This window comes from Gekko japonicus, unplaced genomic scaffold (assembly GCF_001447785.1).
Source record: "Gekko japonicus isolate JY-2015 unplaced genomic scaffold, Gekko_japonicus_V1.1 scaffold504, whole genome shotgun sequence".
NCBI classification, from domain to species: Eukaryota; Metazoa; Chordata; class Lepidosauria; order Squamata; family Gekkonidae; genus Gekko; species Gekko japonicus.
In genome coordinates this window covers 475,844-501,197 of record NW_015164197.1, presented here as the reverse complement: position 1 = coordinate 501,197, position 25,354 = coordinate 475,844, and the positions used below count along the sequence as shown (strand labels likewise).

Sequence of the window (25,354 nt, the reverse complement as noted above, 5' to 3'; positions counted from 1 at the left end):
AGTTCTGGGTTTAAATATTCCTTAGCATATATTGCTGTTCCATTTTTTTTCCTATCATTTACTGCCACAAATATTTTTCCCAATCTTTTACATGTCAAGAATTTTTCATCCCCCCTTTTTATATGGGTTTCCTGCAGACATATTACGTCTGCCTGCAGTTTTATAATTTGATGAAAGGTTCTCCTCCTCTTCTGTGGGCTGTTAAGCCCATTTATGTTGATTGAGAGGATTTTAAATCTTTTAGTACTTTCCATTCTTGCCTATGTTCTGGTTTGCCTTCTTTCTATACTGGAATCGGGTTAGCACTTGCGACGTCATACTTTCCTGCCGTTTTCTTTGTTTTTTAGCTTTTGCTTTTCTTTTTCTGTTTCTTGTTCTGTCTTTGCTTCTTCCGGTTCTGATTCTTTTCTTCTCCCTCTTCTCCTTCTCCTTGCCACCCCAAGTCCTCCCCATTTCTTTCAAGGAAATTCTCTACTTTGAATATAGAATCCAATATTTGCCTCCTTCCTTTATACTCAAACAAGATCCCCTCCGACACCAACCACCTAAAATTTATTTGGTTTGCTTTCAGTAAGTCAGTAAAGATATAGTAACACTGTCTCCTTTCTCTGACTCTCCACGGAATTTCCTTTAATATTTTTATTTCCGCATTTTGAATAGTAATTCTTTTTTCATATGAGGCTCTAAGTATTTTATCTTTCAGTTCCCTTTTATAGAACTTAACATGAACTTCACGCGGGACTTTATGCTTCTTTGAATACGCAGAATTTCTTCTGTATACGGCCTCTATATCACTTTCTATCTCCTCTTTCGTGGCTATTTCTAATTGTTCTGCCAAAATTTGCGCTAGTTCTTCTTTTAAATTTTTTTCTATTGATTCCGGGATATTTTGACACCTGATTATGAATGCTGCTTTATCCTGTATTTCTTCCTCTATGTCTTGTGTTTTTCCTTTTATCTTTTCATTATCTGCTGCTATTTTGAGGATTTCTTGTTTGTTTTCATTTATTTGTTTTTTGATTTCTGTAGTTTCAGCTGTAATTTTGTTAGAAATTTGGGTTGTAACTTCTTCCATTTTTTCTTTCAGTGGCTCTATTTCTTTTTTTAGTAGTGTTGAGAGAGCATTATCTAACATGTTTTGCATAGTTTCTTGAATCATTAATTTAATATCATTTGCATTTATTTGTGGTGCTGGATTTTGTGCCATCAGCTTTAACTGTCCAGTGCCAGAGCCCTGACCTGGTGACGGGATTGAGCCCTTTCTTAAGGGACCTACTCCTGATGCTATCCTTGCTAATTTTATATAGTACAGCTATATCTTAACAGATATTGTTTTATTTATTTGATTATTATAGCCTATTTGGTTGTTATAGGTTTTACTTTAATTACTGTCAATAGATTAGAAGGTTCTGTCTCTTTACTGCTACTTAATCTATTAATTTCTTTTCTTGTCACTTTTATAGTCTAATGATTGTTATCAGTCTATGTTTGTATTATAATTTTCTCCTCTCTTAATCTGTCTCTTTAATCTGTTCTATAACTTTAATATTGGGTTGCTGATTGTCTCTTTAAATCTTTAAATTGTCTCTTTAAATCTTTAAGTCTTTAAATCTTTAAATTGTCTCTTTAAATCTTTAAATCCCTTCGCCTCGTCTCTTCTCGCCAACGTGGCCACGTCGTTCCGCTTTTCTCTGCTCCTTTCCTCTTCTTTAAACACCTGCTATTCTAGCTCTCAACACCAGATGTTGCAATTCCTATCTCGCCGATGAAACCTCGTAGCACCTGCTATTCTAGTTCTCAACACCAGATGTCGCAATTCCGATCTCGCCGATGAAACCTCGTAGCACTCTTTCTTTACAGCCCCTACACCAGATGTCGCAATTCCGATCTCGCCGATGAAACCTCGTAGCACTCTTTCTTTCCAGCCCCTCCCTTCTCCTGCGTCTCTCCTCTTCTGACGTCACCGTGCTCCTCCTCGCAACCTCGCTCTCTCGCTTCCCGTCTGCCAGCTGCAGCTCGTCAAAGGATCTTTAAAGGGACAGAGCACAATGGAAAAAAGAAGTAAGACTCTGTTACTTTTAAAGCGCTTATCTATGTATTCTTTTTTCCCCCCTTTCCTCTGTCTGATTCTTTACTTTTGGCCCGTTTTATTTATAGCCTTTTGTACCCACTATCTACCCTCTCTTTTCATTAGCCGCTTGTTGGGTATCTTAATTAATTACTCTATTTATTCCGGGCACCTCTTCCCCCCCTTTCTTCGTTTTCCTACCCTCTCTCTCGTATTTTCCACCCCCCTAGTAAATATACTGTTGAATGTCAAAGGATACTTAGCTTCGGGTATATAATTCCTTATGACTCTTTTTTCTCTTTGTTTTCCTTGTGGGTTTGTCTGTTGCTCAGCGAAGTCCTTTGTCGGGTCTCCTAGTGTTCCGCGCTTTAGGGTTCACAATGTAGCTGGGGAGAGTCGCCACCCTCCTCCACTCACTGTAGGCACCCCTTGCCAAGTTCCTCTCTACGGGAGAAACTTGAAGAGCTAGAGTTAGTCCTTGCTGGAACAGAAGGTTAGGAAGTACGTGCGGAGAGTCTCACAGACGCAGCTTCCCTCGGCAAACCAGCGCCATGTCAGGTTGCCCACCTTCTAACAACCTACCAAACCCCCAAGTGTTCAAGCTGATATGATCACTACTGTGCAAGGAAGTCTACATTTCATCTGTGAGCCATATGAAACTGTCACCATTCTTCTAAAGAAATCTCTACAATGGTAAGTGACCAGAATCATAGTATTACTTTTGGGATAAGTCTTAAGGGTAAGACAGCCTCTCTTACAGATTACATGAGAGAAAGTTACCTTCCTTTGATCAGTCTCACAGCAGTGCTGCTTTATCTCTGATGAAGTTCTGTGGTTCTGACAACTCCAAGATGGCTAGAAAAAGAAGTTCTTGAACTGTACATGGAATTCTCTGAAGAAATCCTTCATCACATTTCAGCCAAATGAGTATACACATTTGCAACTAAAATACAAATTATTAAAGAATGGAAGTGAAAACATTTCCAAATTCTGGAAACTTCCACTAATGGCAGAAGGCAGTCTTTGCTTGTTTCAACAAGAGACAATAATTCTTGGGGTTTTTTCATGCTGTTATCATAGCACTATTTAGAAACCTCTTCATTTATCTGCAGATTTCCATAGTTACTGTCAAGAACATATTGGAAGTATTGGAGAGTTCATGAAGAAACTGCAAAGCAAATATTGCTTCTACTCAGAATTCATTATTTTCAGATTTTCAAAACAGGAATAATGAAATTATGCAGGAAAAATCCAAATGGTGGCAGTATATTCATTTGGTAAAAAGAAGTGCTGCCAAGTGATGAATATGCTCAGTCTACATAAATACTGCACAGTATGATTGTACTGAGGAGTGCACTGAGATTGGAATAGTTTCTACTTCATTTGAACAGAAGATAATGATTCACGTTTCTAAGAAGTACAGATCCACTCTATACATTTTCATCTGCCAAATATAGTTGTTTGAGGAAAGGCAGATCAGGCTATGGCCAAAGCTCTGAAGAGTACAGTTTTCAGTTTTAAAGACAAGCTTTAGCATGGAGTCAGTACAGATCACTTCTTTCCTCTTCAAAGTACCTTTTCTAACAATATTAAGCACTTTTGATCCAGAAAAATTTAATTCTTTCACTTTTACAATGTAAACTACTAGTGGTATGATATAAACAAAATGATGCACTGCGGCTGCATTTTTGGTTCAAACTGTCATTTAGTCTATATTTGCCACATACATTAATGACTGCTAATATACCTATAATTGTACATACCTATATATACCTATAATTGTAGGTAATAGGTTGTTGGGAGATGTGGTCCATGGGGTTGCGAAGAGTCAGAGTCGACTGTGTGACTGAACAACAAATTAAAACAGATGAACACATGAAGCTGCCTTATACTGAATCAGGCTCTGGGTCCATCAAAGTCAGTATTGTCTACTCAGACTGGCAGTGGCTCTCCAAGGTCTCAGGCAAATGTCTTTCATGTCACCTACTGTTCACTGGAGATTCCAAGAATTGAACCTGGGACCTTCTGCATGCCAGGCAGATGATCTACCACTGAGCCACAGCCCCTGTGAAAAAATGGCCATATAAGTTTATTACAATAAAACAAAGTTAATTATTATAATAATTAAAATGACACATAAAGCAGTCTTGTATCAATGCTGTGACTATTGTCATTTGATGGAAATACAGAAGTTCCTTATTTCTGTTCAGAATGCTTACCATGTCTGTCTGTACAGTACATGATACATAGGTTTATTTTTATTAATTAAAATATTCTGTCTCCACTCCCGCTACCCAACACCAATCACAGTGGCTAAAAACTGCTTAAAAACTCTGGTTTGAACTACACCTCAAAATACATGTTAGAACACGGTTTGGTTTAGACATCTCTCTATATAATAATTGTGTTTTGGGGTGGCACTTTGCAGCTCTCCCATTGGCTGTGCAATGCGCTTCCTCAGCCATTGGCCTGTCAGCCGCCACTCAAGAGTACTCATGTGCCATTGGCCATGTGCTGGGTCTGCTCCTCTTCCCCGCCCACTCCCTCTTCAGCCACTGTGCCCTGTCAGAATTACTGACAAACTGCTTTCTCTCTTGATGAAGACGCTTCTCCTGCTTGCCTCCTGTGTGGGACTAACTCTTCCCTCAGTGGCTGCTGGTAGGTGTAACGGAATGGCAGTTACTTGTGTTTGTAAGATGGCTTCTGTTTGTGGTTAGGAGGAATAGGTATGGCCCTTCTGTCAAAATCAGACTTTGATGAGTGCTTTCCCCCCCCTCCACTGGAAATCCCGCCTCCCTCAGGACCATGCTTCAAGGGGCAGGCAAGATGGCAGCCATTACCAGCCCCTGGGAAGCATTGGTGACCACGTGTCGGCTTTCCCACAAGGGTGTAGCGCCTGGCCGTGGGTTGGGGGGGGGAGAAGGGATTGGAAAATGGAGGCCTGGTTTGTGATTGTGTTTTGTGACTGGGGAATGCTTTGAAACCGGGAGGGGGGCTGGGACATCTGTGAAAACGTAGTTTATATTAGAGTACTGGCTTTTTTGCTGTAAATGTGTATTTGTGCCCATGAAGGTGCTAACGTTGCTTACTGCAGACTGCCCCTCCAGCGTCTCTTGGACGGATCCTGGGGAGCCCCCACCCAGACAGAGCCTGGGGGCCGACCCCCACCCCTTGCATGCCCCCCACCTCCCTCTGTAAGCCCCAGGCAGAGAGGCAGATCCTGGAGTCCCCCCTCCCTCCCCTTGCAAGCCTCACAGAGAGCAAAAGGAAAATAGTGTGCTTTTTAAAAGTTCTACTTCTTACAGCCTTGCCCCCCTCCCTCTGTAAGTCAAAAGGCTTGGGTTTGCATGCTTGTGCTAACGTTGTTTTAGTGCAGACTCTCCTCCAGGGTCTGAGGACTCACCCCACCCACAGGACTGAAGAAGATCTGAAGAAGTGAGCAGTGACTCACGAAAGCTCATGCCCTGCCACATATTTTGTTAGTCATTAAGGTGCTACTGGACTCTTGCTCTCTTCTATTGTAGGGAAGAGATTGTTTATGGTTATAGCCTGCCCTCTCTCCAAGAAGCTCTCAGCAATGTTTTGGCTTCATTGTTCCCTTTCTCTGCCCAAGGCCTCAGAGTGAGCTTTGTAGCTGGGTGGTGATTTCAGTATTCTCACATTCAAGTTCACCACCATAGAGTGGTTTAGTGGTTTAGAACACTATTTTCCCCTCAACATTATTATTACAAACTACTTTGACTTTAAGGTAAAGTGGGATACAAATTTCTTAAATCAGAATATTTTAAAATGTTCAGATTTCTTTTTTCCCTGTGCTCTGAAAGCATCTATTCCTAAACTGTTTTGGCAGAAGTGGCAGCATAACAGAGCATAAGAGTAGCTAGGTTCTTTATAAGCCATAATGAACAAAACCTAACCTCCCCATCTATCTCTTATAATCTAAACATGTTGAAAGTTTCTAGGGAGTTATACTTGGGATTAAATTCAATTTCAGTCACTTTGGCAGATTTTCACAGTTCATATTCACAGTACCACATCTCCCTGAAGAAGTTCTGATGAATAAGTGGATAAGAAAATAAATCCACAGTTGATAGCTGTGATCTATTGAAAGAACTTCATTAGTTGACAATTAACTTTATGGCAAAATTGAAAGTGCTGGTTCTTTTTATTTTTTAAAGGCCCAGGATACTTAAATTACCTTTAGAGGATGTGGTCTTCAAATATTTTCATAATAATTTCTGATCTGGATTTGGAGTAGGTCACTGTTTTGTTATCCTGATTTTTTTGAAAGTATTGTTACAAGTTCAGGATTTTTTTCCCCTTGTTATTTTTTATCAGTTCCCAAAAATTTGGGACTATTATTTTTGTCTTATTTGTTATTCAGAGACAGCAGAAGTGAGGAGAAATGGAGGACAAGCCATCTCTGGACTTAACCATGCTTGCATTTTTCCCCCCTGGAGGCTTCTTCACCACCAGCATTGGATGCAGCAGAACCCATCCCACAGGTGTAAAATAGCAAGCAGGCCCATGGGATCCTGGACTTGACTGTCTCAGTGGCCATTTCCACCCCCATCAGTGGGGAGCCTTTTATTTTTAAAAAATATCCATTTTTTAAACCCCCCAATGGGGGGGGATGGGCTACCATGGCAGTCAAACCTAGCAGGAGTCCAGACACTCACTAGCCTGCCTGCAGGTTTCCAGGCGTGGGGATATGCTCTCCTTCCTCCAGTGCCAGTGGTAGGGAGAAGCCTCCAGCAGGAACAATCCCATCATGGTAAATTTGGTCCTTTCCCTTTTAAAAATTAAAGTTCCATGGGTGGAGGCCTGGTTTACTTGACAATCAGCTGGTAGTTGGCATCTCTCTTCGGGTGCATTCAGACGGGTCATTTAGTCCGCTTTCAGCACATTTCAGTAACGGATTTTATATCAATGTTCACACACCCAACATCTGCGCACCATCCCCAGCCGTCGCTTTCCGGCTCAACCCCCCTTTAAAACCGAGTATTTTGTTACCAGGTCCCCAAGTGGTGTTTTCCTGATTCTCCTGTTCTAGCCGCACTTTTCTGATGTCTGATCACTCCTGCGGTGTCAAGCCACTTCCGGTTTAAACCCCCTCCCCGCTCGAAAGCTGCCCGAGGCTTCGGCTTTTTGCCCGCCATTTTTTTTAATGTGTTGCCGGTGCGCACATAGGCGGAGCTCCGCCACCGCGTTTAGAAAACTGACATTTAAACGGTCACTTGTTTTAGCGTTTAGATGAGTTCGGGATCTCACAGAGGCCATTTTTGGGTCAAACATTTAAAGGGAAGTCTTTTGTTGGAGGGGTTGGATTGATTCACCCTGGTGGTTCTGTGCATGCACCATGATAGATCCCCCCCCTTCTACGGAGGGGCGCCTATGCTGGGGAGTGACGTGACTGCGCGGTGAGGTGGGATAAGGGAGGTAAGTGTGATCGCGATTATCCAGATCAAATATAATTTGGTTAGAACCGGAGCAGTTTAACCCACTCCCAGCATGCCGTCTGACTGCACCCTTCCTGAGAGAAAGAGGGATGTCAGCTAACAGCTGTTTCCCAGGCTGGCTTTCTCTTTTCCCTTTCCCACTCCTGTACCACCCTGAAACACTCCTGAAATTCTGGGAGATAAATTTTCATTACTCCTGGAATGTTGGGCATGGTGGTGGGGTTTCTTTTGGTCATTTCAGGTGTCCCCAAGCTGATCCAAAAGAGCTAATTTCAGCTCAGGTATATCTGAATGGATACTCCCACTTCCTTCCCTCGTATTTTACCTTCCTATCAAATCAACTTGCCCTTATGATCATCTCAAGCCCTTTATTGTGTGCCTTACCTTTTGAAGTGAGTAGGTCTACAAATAGAGATCATTTTATTTGCCCGGTCTTTTAACTAATTTTATCTTATTTATTGCACAGCTGTGATATACAGTAGTTATCGTCATAAACTCATCCCGGGTCTATGTGTTCTTCATGCATGTTGCGTGTTTGTGTGCATGTAAAGCGCATTTTCTTTTTGTTGTATCACTGCCCCAAATTAGAATCCAGCCTCCCACATTACTTGTGCCTTGGGGAACACTGCTAAAGCCTGCCTTTGAGCAAGTACAAAGGACAGAGTTTTCCAAATACTTCAGCTCATCCTGTATGCAAGTGTGTGTGCATGCCAGAATGTGAGTGAGAGATCTAAGACAACATGAAGATTTTGAATCACAGTCTGCTTTCTTAAGCAGGAAAAAAGTTTATGGCCACAGATTAAGCTGGAGCACATAGAAAATAGCTGTTAGTGCCTAGTGGTTACAGACCTAATGATAAGAACATAAAACATAAGTCTAAAGTAACTTAACAGTGCAGAACAGTTTCCTCTGACTGTCAGTGGGATGAATGTACCTTCAGAACCTTCCTGCTTCTTGCAGCATTTGAACAAAGCATTTGAACAAAGAATTAACAGATGATTCAGATTTTTAATCCTTTCTGCCCTGTGTTAGCAGGAAGCTTCTCCCAGTCCAGATTTAGGGGATTTATCCCATGTGGGAAGGTGCCCCCCAGTCTCCTTCCAATCATTCTGGAGCTCAGGTTCCACATATCTTCACACCCACGTCATGTTTTGCAACAGCTGTCCATCCTGTCCATCCTGTCTCTCTGGCAGGTAGGCAAATGGTTATCTCCCAGTGGAAACCCATCTCCTGCTCTCTGACCTCTTTGTGCATTTGATAGCTCTTTAAATAGAGAAAATAAATGACTTTCAGGATTCGAGGAACTCCCTGATGCACATCAAAGCACTCTGTACCTCTGAATCACAACAGTTATCACAAATTTTTTATTGATTATAGTTTTCAGGCTTTTGATGCTTGTTTCTATTCTTGATATTTTGCTGCTAACAGAGTGTATTTTTCATCCATTTTACATTTAATGTGTGGATTGTCATTTTGTAGGTGGCGGTTGGGGTATGCTTTAAACTGTGTTGTTTTATGGGCTGTTTGTTTCTAGTATTTAATTGTTAATTATTTTTGTGTGTGTGCATTTATAAACTGCCTTAAGCAAATACCGGAAAAGATAGCCAATAAGTGTTAAATAGATAAGCACTAATGTTGGCTGTTGAAATATAAGCTATCACTCTTAATTAATTGTTGTGAAGGTATTTGTTGGTGGATTGATGGTTTGTTTAAAATCTGTTGATGATTCGTTTAGATTCTTATGATGTTGCTATCCATTTTTTTTAAAAAGGACATAAGGCTTGGGTTTAGAATCTGGGCTGCTTAGGATGCCATTGAATATCTTTCCAATTTAATTTCTTGTTGAAACAATATAAAACAAAAATGCTTTGTTTGGATAAACAAAGGGTTCTAACATTTGAACTATGGAATTTTTTAAGTAGGAATTATTAAGGCATACCAAAGTAACTATTGCTGATCTGATCTGTTTCGATAGGAGAGAAGCTAATTGGTGGTTACATCACAATGGAAAAACTGGGGAAAACAAATTAGTGTTTAATATTAAAGCATATTCATTCATATTGTTGTAAAACTAGGTAAAATATTAAATACTTCAAAAAGCACCAAGTAGGAATAAGGTCACGAAGAGTCGGACTCGACCGTGTGACTGAACAACATAAAGGAATAAGTTCTGGCATAAGGGCAATCTAATGGTTATGTAAGAGTACATTGTAAGTGTCATATTCATAGTATGGCATACTCTACCATGAAACACATCCAAGCCATTTCAAGAACAATGTAGCAAGAACTTAACTTATTCATTTATTTATTAAAACACCTTTCTCCATGGGCTCAAAGCAGCTTACAAAGGCAGCTTTAGGTTGACAATAAGAGCTTAAATCAACACTGAAATTCAACAACATTTGTAAATAATCTGAAGTGGTCTTGGATACCTGTCACTCCTCTGTAGCCAGTTATCAAAACAACCACTTACAGTGCAATTCTAAACAGTTTCTTCACTGGACTTAGAAGGATGTAACTCTGTTTAGGACTGTACTGCCAAGTCTCTACTATATGCTTAATAAACAAAAGATAGCTGTTTATATGAGCACCATGAAAAATGAGTGTTCTGCATTTGTGGACTATTGGAGAGAAGAATTTTACAGCATTAAATTTCTGACAAATTACAAATGGAGATGAGAAAGAGATTATTTTGCTGGTGTTGCTGCACTCAATTAGTTCTGAGGTCCTGCAACAAGCTGTGTTGTCTTTTCTATCATTGGTCCTGCCTGTTTCCGCACTTCACTGTCAGCTGCCTCTCTGGCCAATGTTGGAGGTCTTATGTTTATTCTCCAACTTTATGGAGCAAACCACCTAGCCATATGACCGTCACCATGGAAACTGTTATGAAGGAAAGAATTAGTGGACACATTGATGAACAAAAACTATTTAGGCAGACTCAGCATGGGTTCTGTAAGGGAAGATCTTGTCTCACTAACCTGTTCGTGTTTTTTGAGGGAATGAACAAACATGTGGACAAGGGGGACCCAATAGATGTTGTTTACCTTGACTTCCAGAAAGCTTTTGATAAAGTTCCTCATCAAAGGCTCCTAAGTAAACTCATTACTCATGGGATAAAAGAACAAGTCCTCTTGTGGATCAAAAACTGGTTAATTAATAGGAAACAGAGAGTAAGTATAAATGGACAATTTTCTCAGTGGCGGGTGGTAAGCAGTGGGGTATCACAGGGATCAGTACTCAATCCGATGCTTTTTAACTTGTTCATTAATGATTTGGAGTTGGGAGTAAGCAGTGAAGTGGCTAAATTTGCAGATGACACGAAGTTGTTCAGGGTGGTGAGAACCAGGGAGCATTGTGAGGCACTCCAAAGGGATCTGTTGAGGATGGGCAAGTGGGCGTCAATGTGGCCAAGTGCAAAGCGATGCACATTGGAGCCAAAAATCCTAAATATAAATACACATTGATGGGGTATGAACTGGCAGAGACTGACCAAGAGAGAGATCTTGGAGTCATAGTAGATAGCTCAATGAAAATGTTGAGACAGTGTGCAACTGCAATAAAAAAGGCCAACGCTATGCTGCGGATTATTAGGAAGGGAATTGCAAACAAATCAGTCAGTATCATAATGCCCCTGTATAAATCAATGGTGCAACCTCATTTGTAGTACTGTGTACAGTTCTGGTCACCACACCTCAAAAAGGATATTATAGCATTGGAAAAAGTGCAGAAAAGGGCAACTAGAATGATAAAAGGGTTGGAATATTTTCCCTATGAAGACAGGTTAAAACGCTTTGGGCTCTTTAGCTTGGAGAAACAACGGCTGAGGGGTGACATGATCGAGGTTTATAAAATTATGCATAGGATAGAGCAGGTCAAGAAAGAAGTACTTTTCTCCCTTTCTCACAATACAAGAACTCGTGGGCACTTAATGAAATTGTTGAGCAGTTGGGTTAGAACAGATAAAAGGAAGTACTTCTTCACCTAAAGAGTGATTAACACATTGAATTCACTGCCACAGGAGGTGGTGGCAGCTACAAGCATGGACAGCTTCAAAAGGGAATAAGATAAGCTTATGGAGCAGAAATCCATCAGTGGTTTAGCCACAAGGTATAGACAGGAGCTCTCAGGCTGCGGCAAGTGATGCACTGTATTCTTGGTGCTTGGGGATGCAACAGTGGGAGGGCTTCTATTCCCCCCCACACACTGCTGGACCTCCTGATGGCACCTGGTATTTTTGGCCACTGTGTGGCAGAATGTTGGACTAGATGGGCCATTGGCCTGATCCAACATTGGCTTCTCTTATAATCTTATGTTCTTTTTGTTTTACACTATACAATTGTTATAACTAAAGCAGAAGCCAAGAGCTTCACCAAAGAGACATAGATAGTCTTCTAAACTGAAGCCTTTTAATTGTGGAGGTATAACTCTACTTCTCTGTGCAGCTGTTGATCAGATAAGTTATGGAGCCATGTAAATAAAGCCATAAAATAATTTCCTTGAATGAATTTGCTGATTTTTCCTCTGCAGAATTTTTGTCCCTGAAGCTTCAATGTTAAGTACAAATTAGGTGTTTACTATTAGCCGCTTCCAACTTCAGCACTTTGTGTTAACGTAATGCTGAGTAAACTTTTCTTTCCTCTTAATGTGCATCCTAGCAGATAGGTTTACTAATAAAAATCTGAAAGGCAGTAAATAATCAATAAGGTGTAAGCTTGCTTTCTTCTGCATGCTGTCTACCCCAGCATCTATCATTTCTGCCTATAGACAGTCAAATAATTTCTACAGAGAAATAAAATAGAAGTCCAGTGACACATTATAGACTAATAAAATGTAGTGCAGCATAGCTTTCATGAGTCAGAGCTCACCATCAGAAGCAACAAAGCTGGGGGGCGCTAGGGGGCGCAAAACGGGAATGGCTGCCTGGTTCCGCTGCTCCGCTCTACCCAGCCATCCCCCCGCTTTAATTAAAGATCGAACAGCACAAATTAAACCAGTCTTAATGGAAAACGATGACCAAAGTGACGGTCAAACGAATCGAGCAAAAATACAAAAGGTACAAGCGATTCTCACCTCAATCCCTGCAAAAACAATCTCGGGCCCTCAGTTCAACCTTGCAGTCAAAATGGCCACCGGGGGTGGAGGCTCCGACAAGCTGATAGCCCAGGCTGATCTAAACGTGGCTTTCACCACCATGCAGAAAACAATATTGGATAATATGTCCTCTTTAATTAAACCGTTGTATGATCAAATGGAAAAACTGCAAAATGCGATGACAGAAACAAAAGCGAAGGCAGAGAGCAAGCTTTAAATACTGGCCTCGCAAACCAAACAGAGATCCAGCAACTCCATCAATTGGAGGACATTCTGGCAGAAAAAGCAATTCATACAGATATGACAATCCGGCAAAATAATCTAAAAATCAGAGGGATGGAGGAGTCAATTGGAATTTTCCCCCAATTTTCCTCCCAGGGAAAAAAGAAATTTTGGAGAAAATTGGAATATATGCAATAATTACCTTCCTGTCAAACTTAGACTTCTTTTATGGATTTAACAAAACTAAATGCATAATTTATAGGTTTGCATTTAAAATTGTACTAGTTGGCATGTGTGTGGAATTTAAAAGTATAAACATGTTTTTCTACAAGAAAAATTACAAGTATACCCGGTACCTGAGAAGAAGTGGGAAACTGTTACCATAGTACATGTATCTTTAATTTTTTCCATCTGATAGGAAAAAATAAGAGCTGAAGGTACCAATTATGTAGTAAACAAAACAAAGTATTTGAACAGAAGGCCTCTCAGACACTCACAATACCTAGGGCTACCAGCATATTTGGATATTAAATAAATTTATAACATTGAAAACACTGAAGTCATTAATAATGTATTGTCATTAAACACATTATACCATATTAACCATTACCAAAATTGTTTGCATTTAAACAAAATAAAATTCTTGAAAGTGTAGTATATGTCTACAGTACATATCAGAATTACTATAACTGTAGATTGTCTTATGTAACAGTTTTCATACTACACATTTTGAGTAAAGCCTCGTTTTTTGTTTCGCTCGGGGGGGGGGATCATTTTTCAGTGCTTCTCAACATTTCTATCAGCAAAAAGATGTTTTCCCCAGAACTTTTCTGTGCCTTCACATCTCTACAGGAGTGTTCCAGATATTTTATAAATTAAGTTTAAATGTTATTTTGGTAGTCAATGTTACATTTTAATTGAATGATTTCAGAATATTGTATTGTGTGTCTCAAACTTATTATGACTTTGGTAAATTTTACACTGCTCACTGTCAAGACCATTGAGTAACCTTGGGATGGACTGGGAGGCAAAAACACCTCTGGAAAGTCCCCATCCCCCCAATGGAGCAGGATGGGAAGAAGGGCCTACCCCAACCCAGCCACCACCACCCCAAAGTGGAAGGAAGAAAGCAGGTTCACTACAGCTCCTGCCCAGCCAACATCATCCTGCCTTATATGGGGGTGGGAGCCACCAACTAATAGCTGCAGCTGCTCCTGCCCCCTCTGGGAAGCCATGTCTTGGAAGAGACATGGCTTCAAATATTTAAGCATATTCTACTGTAATGCAGTACATCATGTAGATTGTGTTCTTGATTGCAGATACACCCCATTGAAATTCTACCACAGTTCACTGCTTTTCTAACACAATAGATTCAAAAATCCAAAATGTTTGTTCTTTTGCAGGTTTGAATTTTGTGAACCTGCCTTCGTAGTTGGCAACTGTTTGCAGATAGCATCTGACAGTCATCAATACGACCGGATTTATTGTGGAGCTGGTGTCCAGAAAGACCATGAGAACTACATGAAAATCTTATTGAAAGTTGGAGGCATTCTAGTTATGCCCATGGAAGATCAGGTGATTTTTTTTAAAAAAAGGTTTTCCTTGGCATATTTTTTAATGTAATTAAAATGTAGTACTTGTGTACAGGTTTTTTCTGAATTATGTTTGTCTTATCAATTGCCTCAGTACAGTGACCACAAAGGTATTTTGTAAACCTTAAACCAGAGAGTGGCAAAATACAATTTTTGTGCCATACATAGCCTAATATTCCTTGTTCTGTAATCTCCAGAGATATTCCTAGGATTGCTTAGTAGAAAGAGTGGGGGCCATTGCTTTAATAAATTTTGTGCAGTGTGTTTTGACAAATCCTTCCCCTGGTTCTGTAATCATGATGTTGTACCATGTAAAGCAACAAAAGTATATGACCAAAAATAAGCTCGTTTGAAATGTTTTTGAAAGATTAGTTGACCTCTTATGCCTAGTCTGTGAGTTAAGTATTGTGTCTGTGTTTTTAGATCGTAGATTTACTAACAAACCTTTGATAATATTAGTTGATATTGAAGCACAGTCATTTGTAAGGATTTAGTGGAGAGATCCCCAACTTTTTTGAGCCTGAATTCTGAATTTTGGAGTTTTGACACAGGAAGGTGGGTGTAATCACAAAATGGCTGCCATGGAAGGTGGGGCCATGCACAAAATGTCAGGGAGTTAGGTTATGCATAACTCTGATAGTAGCTCTTCAACATCTCGAACAGAAACTGTGTTTAATGGTATGGCTTTTAAATTTATATTGTTTAGAAGTATTTTCTTGCATACACTCAATTATACATATTGAACTAGGTAAGAAATCCTTATTGGGCAGCATCTTTTTTCATTTTGTAGGCAGTTCGAAAGCAAGAAATTGCAAGTAGATAAATAGGTACCACTTCGGTGGGAAGGTAACAGCGTTCCGTGCGCCTTGGTGTTTAGTCATGCCGGCCACATGACCACGGAAATGTCTTCGGACAGCACTAGCTCTTCGGCTTTGAAACGGAGATGAGCACCGCAACCCTAGAGTCGGATTCGACTGGCTTTCGAGCAAGGGGACCTTTACCTTTACCTTTAACACATTTATGCAGAAGGAAAACCTACTTCTCCTAGCTTGCTTTTTTACACAAATGAGCCCTTCTCTCATGAGACCAGCCATTTCTAACCTCCACTATTACTAGTTGCAACAGTTGATGTAGAAGGGCTGGTGAGAGCTCCTTGCACTTCTGTATAGTAAGAGAAAGAATGTAGACAGATTTTGATAGTAACATGAATTATTTTGAAAAGTGACCGACATTTTATGTAGTGATGTTATTAACAACTTCACCTGAATTATCAAAAATATATTCAAATTGGGAAGAACTAATAATAGAATTTCCATTTGGGTGGGTTAAGCATTTTAGCTGTGCAACCCTGTCATGTTTAGTCAGAATCAAAGCCCACTGTGTTTTTGAAATAAAATTCTATTTTCACGGGTGAAGTACTTTACATAAAGCCATTCCAATGTTATACCATAAATGTCAAAAATAAAAAAGACCCTTCTTGCCATATCCACTTTCTAAAAATCACTTGGTGGGTGCTAGGAAAGGTGTCACCATGTGCCATAGTGTCCGCATGTACCACATGCTTGGTGCTTGGGGGGGCAACAGTGGGAGGGTTTCTAGTGTCCTGGCCCTACTAGTGGACCTCCTGATGGCACCTGATATATTTGGCCACTGTGTGACAGAGAGTTGGACTGGATGGGCCATTGACCTGATCCAACATTGGCTTCTCTTATTTTCTTATGTTGGGGATCTCTGATTTAGTGTATGGTTGATTAGTGAGTATTACCTTTTCAGTACTACTACTATTTGTTACTCTGTGATGAGTTTTTTCTTTATACAGCAAATTTCTTAACTTGAGATATCTATAGTAGTGTAGTCCCTGTGACAGGATGCACAGTACTTTAAGATTCGACTAATAGAATTGCATGAAACAGATGGATCATATTTGAAGTTCCCACACAATTTCATTATTCAGCACTTTCTGGAGCAATATAGGAGTCTAGCCAAGGGAAAAGGTAACTACACTACATGAGTAACTTGGGAATTGGCCCTAAAAAGTCCACATACTGGAAACATCAAATTACTAAAGGTAAATATTTACATTAGAAGTCAAATTTAGTTCTTAAAGTATACAGGCACATTGATACATGTTCTGTCTCAGGTTTCAATACATTTTCATTGTCACAAGGACAGAATGTTTTGAGAAGCATGAAACTTTGAGTGATACAATAATACTTAGCACTTATTTTTCATTCATAGATCTCAAAGGGCTTTTCTACGGTGAGTATAACTATCTCCATTTTACAGATGGGGAAACTTAGGTACACTGAAACATGACTTGCTCAAGCTGACTGTATCCCTAATAAGCCTGCCTTGCTGTAAAACTAAACAAAGTACTTTGTAAGCATTACCATCAATTAAATTGTCATACAAATGGTGTATAGTTTCTCAATTGAAAACTGTGTTCCATTTTTAGTGACTGGGATAGAATGATATTTTTTTTCTAAATTGAGAGGTTTACATCATACCACTTTTGTTCAGTAATCACTGATGACAGTTAATTGAAATTAAAAAACACTGCACTGAAGCAAGGTCTGTTGAAATATATAGTTGTACTGATGGCCTACCCAGAAAGCATTTTTAAGGAAAAAACTAGATGGGGGTGGGGGGTAGCAATGATTTCTCAGATAGCTATTCCATTATTGAGGAATAAAATGAAAACTGGAAATTGCTGTACCATGATCTTATAATTCTATCCATTGCAAGTACCAAAGGAAACCCTTTTAAGAGAATTCGTGCACTTTAGGTAGCAATATGAATGTTTATCTTTTGATCTGTGATATGCAGCTATTTATATTTCAGTTCTGGATATTATACTTCAGGTCACTGGAGAAGTGGCATATAAATTCTCTAAATCAATATCACTATTTGCATTAAGTACTAATTGTCCCTGGGCTATTCATGGATTTGCATGCATCAGATTTTAGTAAAAACATGTTAAAAGTAACTGTGTTGCCTTTGTTTACATTAACATTAAATAATTTCAAAATGCAAACTTTTATACCGTTAGCAAAGCTACACTATTATTTTTTAGAGTTAGTAAATGTTTCTAAAAGGAAACAAAGATATGCAATCTTTTTGAACATAGTGTAATATACATGGTTCACCATTTTACAAATCTTTTCTCCAAACCTGAAGTATAATAGTGTGACAAACCTAAACAGGTATAGATGGAAATAGTTTGTTTAGTCGTTGTGTGATTCTGTTTAATCATTTTCAATGATTCCATGCAGCTAACGCAAATTCTAAGAACTGGACAAAATACTTGGGAAAGTAAAAATATCCTTGCTGTTTCATTTGCTCCACTTGTGCAACCAAGCAAGAGTGATAACAGCAAAAATGAAACTGTGGGACTACGTAAGTACCATTCACTGTGCCTTTCCCTTGTGGGTAGTGCAACTGCCTGCTAGAAATGGTACTTATGTCAATATGCCTAAATATAATATGCCTAAACAGCTGAGTTCTGATGGCTCCTTTTTGTCATTAACATTAGTGGCACCTCTAGTCAGTTGAAAAAGGATGTGTGTACAGCTCCCCTTCCCCAACCTGGTACAGCATTCTTGCTTTCTACACAAACTGCATTTTAGATATTGTGCTGCTATACCACATTTCATTGCTTTACCCTCCTTTGACAATGTATGAGAGCCAGTTTGGTGTAGTGGTTAAGTGCACGGACTCTAATCTGGGAGAACCAGGTTTGATTCACCACTCCTCCACTTGCAGCTGCTGGATGACCTTGGGCAAGCCATAGTTCTGTCAGAGCTGCTCTTGAAAAGAGCAGTTTCTGTCAGAGTTCTCTCAGCCCCACCTCCCTCACACGGTGTCTGTTGTGGGGAGGGGAAGGGAAAGGAGATTGTAAGCTGCTCTGAGACTCCAAGTGAAGGGCGGGGTATAAATCCAATCTCTTCTTCTCTTCTCCTCTTCTTCTTCGTCTGTTACTTTTATATTTCATTTCTTAATTTTTCACTGAAAATAATAGATGGCCATGATTTCACTTGTTAAAGACACACAGATAGTTGCACAAATATTAATTAAGGTTGAGTATTTACTGGGATTGGCTTGGACCCCCCAGTAAATTCCATGCAATAAGGCTTCCTTGCTTCCTTCTTGCAGCAGACCAAAATGATCCCTAATTCTAGGGGGCTATCAGGAACGGCATTATGTAGGGAGTATGAAGTCTGGAGCTGGAGGATGGAATAGGCCTAAACTATTCCCTCCTTAGTCAAAACTTTCCACAGAATCCAAGCCAGAAGCATCTCCAAGTTGATGTGTTATACTATGAATTATGGCATTTTAGTCTTCCTTCTTTTTGTGCTCTGCTCTTCCTATCAAAATCCTCTTCTAACCTCCATTATATTAATTTTTACTCTCATTTCCTTCATATTGGCAATGAAGAATGTTATTTTATTGCTGACCTTTATTTTTAAAAATTAATAACGTCAAGACTGTATTTGCAGTCTCTCCCTATTTCAATATATGAAATTGACCTCCTGCAAACTCTGGTTGAAAAGCAAGAAAGAAAGATTATATTTCATATAGCATGATAAATAGATGGTTTCTGCTGATATGAGCCTTCTGTCAGTAGAACAGAACTTTCCCCCACTGCAGGCCGTTGCTCTCCCCAAAATACTACTCCTGGGGGACAGGGGACTCAGGAATAGTATGAGGGGATCTGCAGCAGAAAGGGGGAATTTGGTAGAAATTATACCTCTCCTTCCATTAGCAGACAAGTTATATGAATTCAACGTGTCTGGCACTTGGTAAAAGGTAATTAATATTTTTCTTGTGGTAAGCAATTGGGTAGAACTTGCAGCCCAGGGAACCAGCTCTTTGTCTTCTTTTCAAATTGCCAGAGGTAGGGATTTTTACAAAATTCACTGTGTTTGAATTTGCATCCAGGCTACAGTATTATCAATGCACCACTCTTCTATTTCTGATTTCCAGATCCTGTTCAGAATGGTTCACATATATAGCTTACCACTGTTTTTTCCCCTTTATAGGTTACTGATGTGTATCAGTATATATGTGCATTGAATACAACACTAGTCCAATTTTTTTTGAAGAGATTACAATTACATCAGTATTCCTTTTTGCATGATGCACATACATGTATCCATAACCTGTAATGGAAGGGAGAGAAAGCATGCATACTACAAATTGGAGCAAACTGCATGTGTCAGTTTTGAAATTACTGTTATACATTCTCCAGAGCAAACTGAAAAACTGGGGAGTGAATGGAGGGCAGAGCTGATCCCCAGAATAATATTAAAATTGGAGGCAGGCCATCCAATCATTTCTAGTCAAAGGCCTCAAAAGTGACTGCTAGAGACATGAATGAAACTGCTGTAGTGCATCTTTTGTTTCCCTTCCTGAGCTGGTTGACCATGCTTCTAAGATTTCAACCAAACTTGTTGCCTGGAAGGAACTTACTTTTTTTATTTAAATCCCCCTCTTCAAACCTAAACTGACTGTGCGGTGGCAATAGTTGAAAGAAAGCCAGAACAATGAAAACATGTAATACCCCAATCATGATCAGATGCTTACCTCAGGATCTGCAAGCAGGAAGGTGTTCTAGCTTAGCTAAGAACTGGAACAATGCTACAAGTCCCCTAGCTTTAGTTCTGACTAAATATTAATATGTATGTCTCACTCGTGTTAGAAATAGCTGACTGGCTTTTTATGTCTTGTTTAATATTAATAATGTTATGGTAGTTGTTCTTAACATTTTATTGTGTTATCCTGGAGAGAACACACATAATAAAAATGACTACAGGGAGGGGACTGTGGCTCAGTGATCAAGCATTTGCTTGGCACACAGAAGGTCCCAGGTTCAATCCCTGGCATCCCCAGTTAGAAGGATCAGGTAGTAGGTGATGTGAAAGACCTCTGCCTGCGGCCCTGGAGAGCCACTGCCAATCTAAGTAGACAATACTGACCTTAATTGACCAAGGGTCTGATTCAATATGAGGCAGCTTCATATGACCATGAGAAGATCCCTGCTGGATCAGACCAGTGGTCCATCTAGTCCAGCATCCTGTCTCACACAGTGGTCAACCAGTTCCTCTGGATGGCCAACAACAGGGCATAGTGGTTGAGGCATTCCCCTGATGGTGTCCCCTGGCTCTGGGATTCAGAGGCTTAATGCCTTTGAATGTGGAGGTTACCCTCAGTCACCATGGCTAGTAGCCATTAATAGATCCTCCATGAATCTATCTAATCCCCCTTTAATGCTGTTTATTCCAGTGGTCATCACTACATCCACTGGCAGCTAATTCCACATTTAATCACTCTTTGTGTAAAGTAGTATTTCCTTCTGTCCATCCTGAACCTACTGCCTATCAGTTTCATTGGATGTCCTAGAGTTCTTGAAAAGAGCTCTCTCAGCCCCACCTACCTCACAGGGTGTCTGTTGTGGGGAGGGGAAGGGAAAGGAGTTTGTAAGCCGCTCTGAGACACCTTTGGGTAGTGAAGGGAGGGGTATAAATCCAATCTCTTCCTCTTCTTATTCTCTCCATCCCATGCATAATTTTATAAACCTCTGTCATGTCCCCCCCCCAGTTGTCTTTTTTCTAAATTGAAAAGGCCCAGGCTCTTCAGCATTTCCTCATAGGGAAGGTGCTCCAGTCCACTAATCATCTTGGATGCCCTCCTCTGCATTTCTTTGCAGCTATGCAATGTCCTTTTTGAGATACAGGGACCGCAGCTGTACACAGTATTCCAAATGAGGCCAAACCATAGATCTGTACAGGGGCATTACAATATTAGCCATTTTATTCTGAATCCCTTTCCTAATAATCCCTGACATAGAGTTTACCTTTTCAGTGCTGCAGGACAGTGGGTTGACACTTTCATTGAGTTATCCACCACGACCCCAAAATCTTTTTTCCTCTCAGTTTCAGCAAGTTCAAACCCCATGTGCATTGCTTTACACTTACCAACAACACTGAACTTCATTTGCCTCATTGTCACCCACTCACCCAGTTTGTGGAGGTTCTCTTGGAGCTCTTCACAGTTAGCCTTGGTTTTCACAATCCTGAATAATTTGGTGTCATTTGCAAATTTAGCCACTACACTACTCATCCCCAGTTCAAGAACATTGATGAATAAATTAGCCCCAATACCAGTCCTTGTAGGACCTCACTGCTTACTTCATTGTGAGAACTGTACATTTTCCTGCTCTTTGCTTCCTGTTATTTAACCAGTTATTAATCCATAAGTGAACTTGTCCTCTTATCCCATGACTGTGAAGTTTACTCAGGCATTCATACGTCTCTGGAGAGCCAGCATATAAAAGTTCTAAATAAATCTTGGGAGCTGATGGAAGAAGATTTTATGCATAAACTGCATGGAAATACAGACAACTACCTCACACATCTTCTAGGAACGATTATGGCATAAATGATTATGACCTAGATGCTGCTGTAGCACAGAATATCTGATGAATATAACTGCACTTAATGGCCAGTTAGCTATTCCTCTGGGCCAAACAGAACAGCAGTAGGATTGCAAGATACTATCTTCTACTTTGGCAAGTGCTTGGTGAGAGAATAAAGTTTATGAACAGGAATAAGGGTTTTGTAGTGTGCTTCACAGATAGTTTCAAGAAAATCTCGCATGCTTGGTATTGCTGATCTGATCTGATTATTGTAGGCTTTGCTGATACCCTGGGAAGAATTTGTAGCTTCCTGGTAGTATTTTCCTATTCTTCCCACTTGGCACTATATATAACCCATGACCAGTGTAGGCTTTGCTGCAATGTTTGGGTTTAGTCATGTGCTTTTACAAATACCAACCTCTTTTACTTTTCCCCTCATTAAAGAGTAGACTTGATGTCTCAAATTGTTTAGGCATGTAGAACTAGTCAATGTAGATGATACTGTGGTGTTTAAGCACTGTTACTTGTACTCTTGTGCATTTCATAGTATGTGGTTCTTGCCTCTCTTTTTTGTGAGTGTTTAGTGTGTGTGTGTGTGCAGGTGCATGTGTGTATGTTAGTGAGCCTGAAATTCATGGTGACTTTTGGTGATCCCTGGTGGGGCTAGGACATTTCAGAGAGGTGGCTTATATTATCTGACTCTGTGTCCTGACCCTGATATTCCTTGGCGGTTGCCCTTCCAGGGTCGACCCTGCTTAGCTTCCGAGATTTGATGAGATCAGCATTGAAAGTAATACTAAATTCAAAGTGCTCAAATTTTACTTTTTTCTTTTTACATTATTGCTTATACTAACTTCATGCTTGACCTAGAGGCTAATCATAATGGGTTTTTTTTTTTCATTTTTCAGCCCCCTGTGCTGTTAGAAATCTACAGGACTTGGCTCGGATCTATATTAGACGCACTCTTAGAAACTATATAAATGAGGAGATGCAAGCCAAAGGTGTTGTTCAGAAGCCGCCACCAAAACGTAAACGCAGAAGATGCCGTAGGCGCAGAATTAACACCTATGTGTTTGTAGGTAATCAGCTCATTCCTCAGCCATTAGATAGTGAAGAAGATGAAAAGATGGAAGAAGACAACAAAGAAGAAGAAGAGAAAGATCATAGTGAAGTCTTGAAACCTGAAGAACCCCCTCGAAATCTCTTGCGTGAAAGAATAATGAGTTTACCACTTCCCGAATCACTAAAAGCTTACTTGACGTACTATAGAGAAAAATAACTTGTTTTAAGTAGAAGTGATAATGCTGACTTGATAGTTCCATTATTCTTGAAATGTAGCATTTACTAAGAAATAGGTGGACAAATACCAGTAGTCTTTCTCTTAAGACTAAAGTGCAGTGATGGAATGAAACATAATCTGTCTTAACTTCGCTACAAGGACTTGCATTCAGCAGTAGACTCCTGTTTTAAATCCATTTTTCGTTACCTTTTGGAAAAGATGCTCTTTTAACTCTTATAGAAATATATTCCAAAGCAGTATGCAGCACTAATTAAGAATTTGCATGATAAATCTTTTTTGCCCAGACAAATTTGTATTGATGGACGTTAGTGAAATTTTGTATCTGTGAACTATTGAACAAATATGTGGAGACATCAATTGGATCTGTCTGCATTAATTCTCTTAGGGAAGTTTTTGAACATGCAGACGTTTCTCATCTCACATTTGAACTAGAACCCTTTCTTATTTTACCATGCCTATGTTGCAATCATTGTTACTGTCTTGATGTAAATGTATTCCAAGGAATAGATGAGTGCAATAACTTTGTGTGCAGACACTGAATGAGCTGGCTTTAATTAAATATAAACATTCAAATTCAGAAATGTCAAACAGCCCTGCTATACTTTCTTTTATATCTCTTGCCAAAAGCTCTCAAAAAAGTGGATGCTTCTCTCAGAGCCTTAACAAAAAGAAAATGTTGATTATAATGGTTTTTTAAAGGTCTTGAATGCTGTTTCTTTGGCACCAATCTGTAATATTCATAAAGATTTCTCAACTTTTCACAATTTATGGAAAGTATTTAGTTTCTTTTTAAAGCTCATGGTACAGAAAGCATATTTCATATATAAAAGATTGTAATTTAGGTTTCAACTGCTATATTTAGTACTTAAATAGAGTAGAATATGTAAAAAAAGGTTAGCCAGTACTGCGTGTTTGAGTAGTTGTAATGGTAGCATTTTTAAAGGATTTGTTTAGCAGGTGCACTTTAAACGGATTCTGTTTCTTATTTATCTCAAGGCAAGGTTCCTATACTTGCTATTAATATTCTTCCTTTTTCAAATCAATAGAGTTGCAAGCTTGGGGACTGACACTGCTTTACTACTTCGTTCCAGCTGCCAATTTTTGTTTCTATTTAATGACATTGTTTGCAGGGGTTATTTTTCTTTTTTGCATGATGGAGAGTCTAACTTTCACTAGCTTTATAATTTCAATATTTTGTGTAAAATATCAGTGGAATAGTATCGAGTTCAAGATATGCTGTACAAACTGCTGCTGTAAAGTACTTATGATCTGTTGGGGCCCAATCAAAAGCATTCCTTTATGGACAAAATTCCTGCAAAACTTACTTCTGTTGTTATATCAATATAGAATGGAAAATTCTTAAAGCAAAATAAGATCCGTTTTCGTATGTTCTCACAACCTGTAGATGGAAGTCAGTCCAACTCCACCAAATAGTCAAATTTGATGGCATCCACTTTAAAATAAGAGGTTGAATCTAATTTTTCTGTGAGCAGAGTGAATTTACTGGTACAATTTTGTTGGCTTCCTCTTGTCCCAGCAGCCCTACATATGCCATAAAGTCACCGCTAGGCACTGGAGGGCTATCCTGAACAGGATAGTACAGTTTCCATGCTTCATCTTTTCAGAGGGCTTCTGGGGGATCAAGAACTTGATTAAAAATCACTTCCCTAAACGCACTCCATTTGCAGAAACACTGGTTCCAATGCAGTTGAAAACATCTTATTGGATACAATCTATGGATCATTTAGATTTCCTGCTTTGTTTGCTATTTAAAGTTTTGCCTGGCAGACTGAAAATTCAGCTTCATTAAAAGGAAGCATTTTAGTTTGTTAACGAGCATGTTGAGTTGATTTCTGAAAATAACTTTATACAAATAAGCATACTTGTTTCTGCAAATAATTCTTTCGGCCTTGTGTCACCGTTTAAGAAATGATAGTTTCCTATACAGTGAAACAACTGCAGGAATTCTAAAGGTTGAACTGTGGGGAATACTGCACATCTCTTCCGTTTCAAATAGAATGAAATTTACGGCATTCTGAAATTCAGCTTGTATCTTCTAATTTTGGAATGTCATATACTGTCCTTTGTGTTCATTTAGATTGCAAATGATAAATAATTTTCTTAAAGGAGAAACTTTATATAGGAGGCTTTTGAAGAATGACTTCATGCATTTTCCCTTTTTGTTGTATTCTTGTTCAGATAGTAAGT

At 39.5% G+C, this 25,354-nt stretch overlaps 1 protein-coding gene across 3 annotated transcripts in view; it reads left to right on the top strand.

Moving 5' to 3' along the window:
* The window catches only part of PCMTD1 (protein-L-isoaspartate (D-aspartate) O-methyltransferase domain containing 1), a 93,055-nt gene extending 69,189 nt beyond the window's left edge, over nucleotides 1–23,866 (top strand). For 2 of the 3 annotated variants that reach the window (XM_015408370.1, XM_015408369.1), the window contains exons 4-7: nucleotides 14,244–14,415; nucleotides 16,671–16,691; nucleotides 17,705–17,828; nucleotides 22,755–23,866. In XM_015408370.1, the coding sequence (XP_015263856.1) occupies nucleotides 14,244–14,415; nucleotides 16,671–16,691; nucleotides 17,705–17,828; nucleotides 22,755–23,125 (688 nt within the window). In that variant the 3' untranslated portion in view covers nucleotides 23,126–23,866. The remainder of the gene's footprint in view (nucleotides 1–14,243; nucleotides 14,416–16,670; nucleotides 16,692–17,704; nucleotides 17,829–22,754) is intronic. The other variant, XM_015408371.1, reaches the window with a different exon arrangement.
* Nucleotides 23,867–25,354: the final 1,488 nt, after the last annotated feature.